The sequence below is a fragment of the Triticum dicoccoides genome, chromosome 1B (genome assembly GCF_002162155.2).
Source record: "Triticum dicoccoides isolate Atlit2015 ecotype Zavitan chromosome 1B, WEW_v2.0, whole genome shotgun sequence".
Taxonomy (NCBI): Eukaryota; Viridiplantae; Streptophyta; class Magnoliopsida; order Poales; family Poaceae; genus Triticum; species Triticum dicoccoides.
The window spans coordinates 140,635,096-140,646,171 of NC_041381.1; the positions used below are offsets into that span (position 1 = coordinate 140,635,096).

General features: G+C 44.4%; 1 protein-coding gene across 1 annotated transcript in view; it reads left to right on the plus strand.

The window, feature by feature from the left end:
- Positions 1 to 2,227: 2,227 nt before the first annotated feature.
- Positions 2,228 to 11,076, plus strand: part of LOC119323777 (acyl transferase 4-like) — an 11,231-nt gene continuing 2,382 nt past the window's right edge. Inside the window, exon 1 of the mRNA XM_037597493.1 lies at positions 2,228 to 2,769. Coding sequence (XP_037453390.1) covers positions 2,314 to 2,769 — 456 coding nt within the window. The 5' untranslated portion in view covers positions 2,228 to 2,313. The remainder of the gene's footprint in view (positions 2,770 to 11,076) is intronic.

The following is an 11,076-nucleotide window of genomic DNA, read 5'->3' on the forward strand; positions in this document are numbered from 1 at the left end:
TTTTGTGTAGGTCCGAGTGAAAGCTCTGTGCTCCGACGCCGACAACGGCGGCACCTAGGGGTGTCACTTCTCTCTTGGGGGCGTCGTTGTGGGTTCCTACATGGTGCCAGGGCTCGAGGGTAAAAACCCTTGTCCATCCTCTCGGACTTGATGACGGTGTCGTCTGGCGTCATCACCTTCTTGAGGGCATAGTTGTGGAGCCTCGATCTCTCTCAGTTCCAGATGGCCTACGGCGTCGGGTGTGCCTCTCCCTGGCTTTTCGCGTTATCAACTCTGGCGAAGTGGTAGTTTAGTGGTCTTCTATCTCATAGACGTGTCCCCGTGGTCTTAGTTCTCGGTCCTTGATGTCTCTTGGCAATCACGGAGCTCCATGGCCCGAAGCGAGGGGGCGGCCTCAACAGCGAGGCGGCCCCTTCCCGAGACGGCTTGGTGTGTTCGGTACCACAAGGAGCGGTGGTTTCTCGAGGCGACTCGGCTAGTGTCTTGTCTAGTAGTAGTTGGTGTCGTGTGTTAGGGGTGGTTTCTCCTGGTTTCATGTTCGCTGTTGGGTTCGTGGTCCTGCCACTTGCTCGGTGCCGTTTTATTTTCTTTGACCTGCTTGTATGAGGATTTTCTCATCATTTTGTATCGGTTCAGCCATTTGTGCCTTTAATTATAAAGGAAGGCGAAAGCCTGTTTCGAGAGAAATCAAACAACGTCTCTCACGACCATCTAATACTGTCGTTCAGGCTATGAGGATAATTTTTCTTGTGATCACGTGCCTAGCATACCAGCTTATACATTGGCTACCTAGCAATGTTTTTATATAGGACCCTAATAAGTGACACACATGTGGCAAGAACACATGGCAACTCTGAACTTTTTTATGGCAAGTGACGCGAGAATGCTAACTTTAATTGTCAAGTATAGCAACTTTATTTTCGGATTATAAGTTTCAGTTTTTTTGGGTTTGTTTTTCTTTTCGGATGGTAATTTTAGTTTAAAAAACATAAGGGCCGGAGTGCTTCGTGCCACGGTGACACTTATCATTTGGGTTTATATATTAGGTCCGGGTTACTCGTGTTTGACTCAAAGATCTAACTCTCCGTTGATTAGAAGTCCAATTGTAGCCAACTTCCTACACATATTCGACATAATGCCAACACTACCCACCGCTCTAGCTAGGAGATAACCTACTACATCATCATTGAAAAACCACTCTGACTTGTGCGTGGACTAAAAGACTTGAAAAGTTATTTCTTCGCCCGTGGTTAAGCAGATATCAACCTGTGGAAGCAACTTTTGCAAATTTCTTCAAGGCATGTAATGCGTAGCTTGAAATGGACCTATCATAGACTAATACATAAATAGCTACGGAACAACTTGCAAGTTACCTTGAGTCCTTGATACGAACACTCAAACTAGCTAGAGATCTTTTGATCCTAGAGTCTTACGATCCTATCTCTAGCTAAACAAGCAAAGTGGACTTAACAACCACTTCAAATGAAAAAGCTACAAATTAATAGACGATGCTCGATTTTTTGCTTTTCACGACCTGGATATGCAAATCTGACGATTAGATTTACTTAACAATTATGACTAACATTTAGAAAGAGAAGAAAAAAACCGACCTACAATGAGCTAGCTTTTTTTTTTTGAAAATAAACGCAGGGGAACTGAGCACATTCAGAAGGAGCGGCTGATAGCCAAACTGTACAGGGGGTACCAAGAGGTACTAAAAGGGAAGAGAGAAGAAAAACAATGCCTCATGACAATTACTCGCGACAGGCTACGTGACGGGCCCCCGCCAACACCCAGGTACGGACTTCGTCCGAGATCAGTTCCAGCTCTTGGCCAACGGAGAGTTCAGTCTCGCGGAAGATGCGCGCGTTGCGCTCACGCCAAACAAACCAGATGATCAACAGCGCCAGCGACCGTGCCCGCTTCTCCATGGTTGAGGCGGAATGAGCTAGCTTTTGGTACGCAGTGGATTTCCTTTTCTCCAATGATAATGATGGCGTACACAATTAAGTAATTAACCACCGTAACAACAACATGCACAACGCGTATGCGATTCCATGGAGGCTTTGCATCCACCATGCACATGGGTGTACAAGAGATACGATCGAGCCTGGTCAAGTGCATGTAGGGCCCACCATTAATCCTTCCTCATTTCACCTACTACCAACGAGAAGCAATCGTCTATATATACACAGCTACACACACATGGCTTGCACACGCACACGCACACACCTCGCATATAACTAAGCACGCGTGCATTAACCGAGCAACGAAACCTTAAAGTAGAAGAACCAGGGCTAGGAATCGGTAGCTATGGGGTTCGCGGTGACGAGGACGAGCAAGTCGCTGGTGGTGCCGACGTCGCCGACGCCGGCCGGGGAGACGCTGCGGCTGTCGTCTCTGGACCGCGTGCCGGGGCTGCGCCACCTCGTCCTGTCGCTGCACGCGTTCGATGGCGCAACGCGGGTCGACGCCGCCGTCGGCGAGGGAGAAGTTGCCGCCAGCCCTGCAAGGGTGGTGCGGGAGGCCCTGGGGAAGGCGCTGGTGGACTACTACCCGTTCGCCGGACGGTTCCTGGAGCCGGAGGTGGAGGGCGGCGAGGTGAGGGTGGCGTGCACCGGCGAGGGCGCGTGGTTCGTGGAGGCCATGGCCGCGTGCAGCCTGGAGGACGTGAAGCACCTGGACCACCCGATGGTGATCCCCAAGGAGGAGCTGCTGCCGGAGCCGTCGCCCGACGTGCCGGCGCTCGACATGCCGCTCATGATGCAGGTACGCAAGTGTACGTACGTATATTTGCGTGCACGACATGGAAAGGAGAACGTAACTAAGTAGTAATTGTCTATCGAGTACACAAATATACGAACATCAGTTGATTAAGGCTTGCACGAAGATGGCGAGTCGTACGTTCCTCAAAAACCTCATTAATTCTTTTTCTACCGTGGCGAACCTCGATCATTAGCTACACTCCAACTAGGTTATGCCTATGCGTGTTCCTCCCACGCGTCTACAAATCCATCCATTAACCACACGCATTTGACAGCTACTGGTGTTCAATTATGTTAGCTTTGATTTTAAGAAGTCTTAACGACGTGACGTGCAAATAATCTTAATGCTACCCGCAAAACAAAATGCGTAAGTACAAACTAGCCTGCTACGTACCCATGGCCCGATCGAAAAGCTGAGGTTTTTATACATAGTCCGGCCGGCCTTATGTCTTCAGAACACAAGTTTGAATATTAGTGTTTCTGTTGACACATACGGGGTAGTATTAATAAAAGAATTACTCGAGGCAAATCTATATGATCTTCATCAAGCAACAACTCTTTGGGGAGAGAGTGGTACGTACTATAAAATCGAAGAATTAAACCATAGCGTGTAGCAGGTGGCAGCACTGGGACAATTTTGTGCGTGCTAGCTACTTTCTGACATGCAGACAGCGACGAGAGCACGGATAGATCAGTCGTGGTACTATACATGCTTTTGATGTTGTAGCGCCCGGTTGTGCGATCCGTGGTACCTCCACGCCAATGAACAGGGTGCCGGCAGCGACGCATGAAATATAGTATATCAATATATGTATGGGTATAGGTGAGAGATGATCGATATCATCACGACCGGCCACCCGATCTCGCGCAGACCTTTGGGAGCGTTCGGAGTCCCTCCGCTCCAGACTCAGCTCGCGGAGCTGCATGCTGGAGCTGGAGAATACGCGCTCCACATATCCGCGGAGCTGGCGGAAAGCCGGACAGGCATAAAAGCGCTGTCGCTCTCGCTCTATATACACATATGTAGGAGACATTCCATGCGGCACGTACCGACGTACGAGTACGAGCACAAAGCGATGGATCAACCTACCTGCCAAGAGATCTTCTGCTCGTTTCTTAATCGAGGTAGGAAACTTGGTGGACCACTCCACATCACAGCAGGCCGATCTGGAAAATATATGCGTGGTGCAAGTCGATCGCTGGCTTGGCGGGAAAAAGATGCAACATGTGAATGAGGCTCCACTCGCACAGTACTGAGACGGGGAGTAACCTTTTTTGGTGGGCAAGGCATGCAGGAGATGGGAGCTCCATCACGGCAAGCTAGGCATAGTGGAGTAGGAGATCGCTTCACCAGAGCGAGTGACAGAGTGTATACTCGATCGAGATCGAGGTCAAGCGAGCACCTACTACCACGCACTACCTTTTTCCTTTTGAAATATATATAACGGATGATACGGATCTTTTTTCTGGTAAAATGCCAAAAAGGATGCACACGATATGCAGCTAGTATGCACCACAACTAGCAGCTAGTCTGCACCACAACTAGCCTGTTAAGATAGGACTGCCCATCCACCGGTCCCACGAATCATCATAGCTAAGCAGTAGCAGTATATTCTCGTTGGGTATAGGTCAATTGGTATGTGTCCAAAGGCAGGGCACATGCCTGATGCACGCGCGCACAAGGTACATGCCACATTTGTCACCTGCACGCGGCATGCAGATCTCATGCTTGCGTGTTCTTACTATACTTAGCTAGTACTCCCTCCTTCTTGACCGAAGTCAAACTTTACAAATTTGATCAAGTTTATTAAAAATAATCTGAGCTTTCAAAATAACAAATATATAGTATGAAAATATATTGGATGATGATTTGATTTGATATAATGGAAGTATTTTTTGTATAAATTTTTATAGATTTTGACTTGAGATAAAAGCTAATATGCGAAGTACATAAAAATGTGTGGAGTACTACTATAGTACACCAGGGCCTTCCTTCAGCCGTGAGGTCGTTGTTAGCGTTAAGTTCTAACTGGCGACGCTATATGGTCGATGGCTAGCTGTACACGCATTTGTGGTTTTTGGTTTATGCGTTGGTTGCTTTCTATCAACTTTGTTTACTCCCTTGGGCAATATCATATCAGTGCCTACTTTTCTTGAGCACGCATGTCACCTGTGTGCCAAACAGCCGGTTTTCTCTCACGTCTTCTTCTACGTACGTGTTGGGCTAATCGTGAACCATGATTTACTAGGTTGACCATAAAGCCAGAAAGTGCAACCATGTCATGGGGAGATAAGATTCCAGCTAGCAGGTGCTTGGGTAGTTTTCTTTAATGAATTAGAGGGAATGGATTGCCACTATTGACCATGTTAGTGTTACCATCAAAAGTCTTTACTCAATCTATATCCAGCTAGTCCTGCCTGCATGATCAAGCAAGACTACCAGTACTGGTGGCTCCAAGCTGCTAGTAGTTTATAGGTTGTAAATTTTAAAAAGTGGACCTTGCTTGACTTGGGATCGGAGCACAGGATCTAGGTAGATCATGCTTAAAGCTGGTGGTGCGGGAGTAGTTGCGTCGGTGAAAAGGAGCAAGGTTTAACCACCCGTTTTGATCAGTCGGCAGTGCACGCGCCCACGGTATCTTATTGGGTCACATTCTTGTATGACTCAGCTAGTAGGTTGTAATGGACAATCAGTAAATCGATCAAGTAGCTTTCATTGACCCCGGGTGGTGTCTTCTCTAGCGCGTACCACCAACCATGAACACGGCAAAGCCGGCCACTTCCTAGCTGTCACATATTGGTCACGTTAATGACATATCACTCTATTTCAAATTAAAAGATGTTTTAATATTTTAATATAAAGTACATGCAGACTGAACTGGGTTTTTCTTCAAAAAGGGGACTCCTCGGCCTCTGCATCAAAAAGATGCATGCGGCCAACTTATATAAATAAGCAAAATGGTTCGATAAAGGTCTTACAGTCCGAACGAAAGGAAAAAAGCTCACAAAGAGCAAAACAAAGTAAGCATACACGAGGCCACAACCGGCTGGCAAAAAAAAGATAGGAAAACTAATTGCCTATCATATTACATGACCGTCATCCAAACCGGTTGAAAATAGCCCGAGCTACCAACTGCCATCGGATAGATCCAGTAACCAAACGCTCCCTGGCCTTCGTCGGAGTGAGTAGCGATCTCATACGGATCAACGCAGTGGCTCGGAAGATAACGTGCAAAAAATGCATATTTGTTGTTCTGTTAAAAACTAAATCATTTATGCAGTTCCAAACTGCCCATAATGAAGCACATGCTCCTACGCGAACGTGTCTTGCTGTTTCGGGATCTATCCCGTTAAGCCACGTCCTAAATAACGTGCTAACAGAATTCGGAGGAGTAATGTTAAACGCTATATGAACCGACCGCCATAAAAGTTTTGCTAATGGGGGCAATCAAGAAAGTGGTGTTTGATGGATTCATCCATATTACAAAAACTACATCTTGTAGGTCCTGTCCAATTGCGTTTTGTCAGGTTGTCCTTAGTTAAAATAACTTGTTTATGCACAAACCACATAAACACTTTAATTTTCAAAGGAACGTTGACTTTCCAAACATGTTTGGAACTAAGAATAGAGTTAGAATTGATAACATCCATATACATGGATTTAACCGAAAACTCTCCATTTCTAGTAAGCTTCCAGCGCAACTAGTCGGGCTGTTGAGACAGCTGAACCTCCATCAGTCTCCTCACAAGATGGATCCAGGTTTCCCAACGGCTTCCGGCAAGCGTCCTCCTGAAGTGAATATTGAGGGGTATGGACTGAAGCACTGATGCAACGGAATCGTCCAGTTGTTGAACAATGCGATACAGGGACGGATATTGAAGCGCTAGGGGTGTTTCCCCTAGCCAAGTATCCTCCCAGAATCTCGTGGTGGTACCATTTCCTAATATAAACTTTGTCCTATTGAAAAAAACCGATTTAACTCTCATCAGTCCTTTCCAGAAAGGCGAATTCGTCGGCCTCACTGTTACCTGAGACAAAGTTTTGGAGTGAAGGTACTTACTACGGAGAATTTGCGCCCATGTGGCCTCCATTTCAACAGATAACTTATACAGCCACTTACTGAGAAGGCACATGTTCTTCACTTCAAGATTCTCAATGCCAAGACCCCCTTGGTCTTTTGGTCTACAAATAATGTCCCATTTGGCTAGCCTATATTTTCGGTTTAGTTCATCACTCTGCCAGAAGAATCGGGATCGATAGAAGTCCAGCCTTTTCCTAACTCCAACTGGAACCTCAAAAAAAGACAAGAGAAATATAGGCATACTCGTGAGAACTGAATTAATAAGAATTAATCGGCCTCCATATGACATGAGCTTGCCCTTCCAGCAGCTCAGTTTCTTCTCAAATCCGTCCTCAATGCACTTTCATTCTCTGTTTGTTAGCTTACGATGGTGAATTGGTATACCTAAACATGTAAAAGGTAAAGCCCCCAATTCACACCCAAACAATTGCCTATAAGCCTCTTGTTCCTCATTGTCTCTTCCAAAACAGAATAATTCGCTTTTATGGAAGTTAATCTTTAACCCGGTCAATTGTTCAAATAAGCATAACACCAGCTTCATGTTTCTTGCTTTTGCCAAGTCATGCTCCATAAAGATGATAGTATCATCGGGTACTGTAAGATAGACACACCTCCATCAACTAGATGAGGCACCAGGCCACCTACCTGACTAGCCTCCTCTTCCTATTAGAATTTCCAACATATCGACAACAATGTTGAACAAAATAGGAGACATCGGATCACCTTGTCTCAGGCCCTTATGTGTGTGGAAATAATGACCTATGTCGTCATTCACTTTAATTCCAACAGTCCCTTTTTGCGTGAAAGATTCTACCTGACGTCGTCATGCTTGATCAAAACCTTTCATACGTAAGGTCTGTTGAAGAAAGGGCCATTTGACTTTAGCATACGCTTTCTCGAAATCCACCTTGAAAACAACTCCATCTAGTTTTTTCGTGTGAATTCCGTGGAGCGTTTCATGAAGGACCACAACCCCTTCTAGGATGTTTCTGTCCGGCATGAAAGCAATTTGGGAATGCTGCACCACAAAATATGCAATCTGCGTGAGCCTATTAGTCCCTACCTTGGTGAAAATCTTGAAACTAACGTTAAGAAGACAGATCGGCCTGAACTGCTCAATTCTCACAGCCTCTATTTTCTTAGGAAGCAGAGTTATCATTCCAAAATTCAGGTGAAACAATTGAAGCTGTCCAGAGAATAAATCATGGAACATCGGTATCAAATCCTCCTTAATAATATGCCAGCACTTTTTATAAAACTCCACCGGAAATCCATCCGGCCCTGGAGCGTTATTGTTTTTATCTGTGAAATGGCTTCAAACACCTCTTTCTCCGAAAATGGGGCTGTCAAAATATCATTCTCATCTGCAGCAAGTTGAGGAACATCTTCAATCCTAGACTCATCCAGGGATACACAATTATCCTCCGGAGGCCCAAACAACTGCTTGTAGTATTCGGTTATGTATAATTTTAGGTTTTCCTATCCTAAAATCGTTCCTTCGTCTTGCTCAAGCTAAAAGATTCTTTTCTTTCTGTGCTTGCCATTAGCGATCATGTGAAAGAATTGAGTGTTCGCGTCCCCCTGGACAACTTTGCGAACCTTAGCTCGCAACGCCCACTTCAATTCCTCTTCACGGAGAAGTTCTTTCCATCTCATCTCCGCATCAATTTTAGCATGAAGCTCTGCGGTCTCTAGAATTGTGGACTCGGCTTTTAAATCTAGGGACTGAATAAGTGTAAGGAGCCTTTCCTTTTCAGCCTTATAAACCCCACCAAGATGTTTAGCCCACCCACGTAAGAAGCTTCTCAAGTGCCTAATCTTATTCTGCCATCGCTTAACGAAGGTCCGACCTCCTGCATCTTTAGCCCATTCCCTGGCTATCAGATCCAAAAAGCCTTCTCTTTCGAATCACGCCAATTCGAAGGAGAAAGTATTTTTGTTCCCATAAGCGTTGCCTCACTAGAGTCAACCAGTAGGGGGGTGTGGTCAGAGATTCCGCGCGATAACGCTTGGACTGTTACCAGGGGAAATTCCGTGAACGATATCCTGAATCTTGAAGCGGAGCGCGCTTTAGAAATGATTCGAAACTTAGCAGCGGTCAAACCTATGAATGATTCTGACATAGATGCGTTAGGAGTCTATTGAAATACCGTAGAACATTTTGTTCTACGGTCTGGGCCTAATTTTTTTGAAATAGATGCTTGGGAGTCTATATACGTCAAATTCAAAAATAATAATTTGAAGATCCTATAACTCGAAACAGAGGCTTAGCTAACACTAGACATGTAATGATTTTTCTGGTCCATTGAAATACCGTAGAACATTTTGTTCTACGGTCTGGGCCTAAAAATTTTCTGGTCCATTTCATTAGACCGAACTAGCAAAGGTTACATCCGTATTGATTGCTTACGCACACAAGTCCATTGCTAACAAGAACAGAAAGAGGTGAGCACCAAAAACTCCTAAAAAAAAGAGGTGAGCACCACGTCAAAAAAAGAAGAAGAGGTGAGCACCAGAGATAAAAAAGCACAACACTGGTACGTACAGTTGCGAGCTTGCGACACTTGAGTGAAGGTGCCAAGGCCTATGGGCAGGCATGCAGGTCCATCACAACAAGTTGCTAGCTAGCTAGCCGGCCTTCTGCTGGTGGATATCCACTTCACTGGATGGAGATTTGAGAGTGCGGGCTCGAGATCGATCGAGCACCTACCACCACCTCCTCCCTTGTTCATTTCCTTTTCAACATACTCTAGTTAATTGGTCGCATAGAAGCCAAAATAGGGATTGACTACCGGTTATGCCTTGCTATTGCTAGGCAGTACTCCCTCTGGTCCTTTTTACTCTGCACATTGGTTTTGCCGAAAATCAAACTTTGCTAAATTTGACCAAATTTATATTAAAAATTATTAGCATCTATAATATCTAATAAATATAATATGAAAATATATTTCAAGATGAATCTAAAGATATTGGTGTTGTTATGTGAATGTTTATAATTTTTTTTATAAACTTGGTCAAAGTTGAATAAGATTGATTTCGGACAAACCTAATATGCAGAGTAAAAAGGACCGGAGGGAGTACTATATTCTTGTGGCTAGCTAGCTAGGGTGCAGGTGCAACGAAAACAGGCAGTAGTACTTCCACACAATGGGTTGCAAACGTGGACGCCCGCCCAACCGTAGTACTACGCGTGTAGGGTCAATGATGCATGTCTCTAACCTGCTATAGCTTGTAGCTTGAGTTGCACCTTGATCGATGTGCACCTATTACTTTATAGTACCGGAGGCGATTTGATCGAAAGGATGTCGCCGTGTTTGCAGTTTGCACCCAGCTAGACAGCATCCGTACTGTTGGTCGCTGTAGCCATATGGTGCAGTACTAGTGGTGGATCGATCGTTTTCGAGCCATGTAACTATTCTGCCAACTTGTTGCACCAAATGAGAGAGATGTTGCACTAAGTTTCTTGAGCACGCAAGGTCACCTCTCCTCTCTCATACAATATTCTACTTCTTGCGTGCTGCGTTAATCATCATGCATGAACTAATGGACCATGATTTGTTTGGCCGGCATTGACCTTACGTTCAGTTAGTGCTCCTCTATTTAGAAACTATGTGGATTAGTAGAACAAAATCTCTGCTCAATAGACCATATTGGATTCTCTCTTGCCAAGTTCAAGCACTATTGAATTCTATAATAAATGGTTGGCCGTACGGGTTCATAGCAATGCAAAGGTGGATATACTTGCTTCTCCCATTACATAAGTAAATACAATACATATAGTTACAGTCGCATTTAAGTATAGTCAACTCGATTGGGATTAATTTGGGTTCAGTTTACGGTTGTTACATTATGTTGTGACATGCTTATTTTATAATCTGCTGTGAAAATTTAGACATAATAGTAGGGTTGAAAATTTCAACGAAATTTCAGTGAAATTTCGCATATTTCGGTGGGTCCAAAATATTTTCAACCCTAAAATTTCGAGGCGGATTCAAATTGATTTCAAAATAAATTTAAATTATGTCTTAATTCATTAAAATTAAATAAAGTTTCGAAATTCAAAATACTTTCTGATTTTTTGCATATTTCGGTGAGATCCAAAATTATTTTGTTTCTGAAATAAAAAAAACTAGCTGAAAGCGAGCCACAAAAATGGTAATATAGAGAAAGAAAGGTGGAGCAAACTGGGTTACCGGAATCTATTTCAATGTCAAACGCAAGCATGGTTT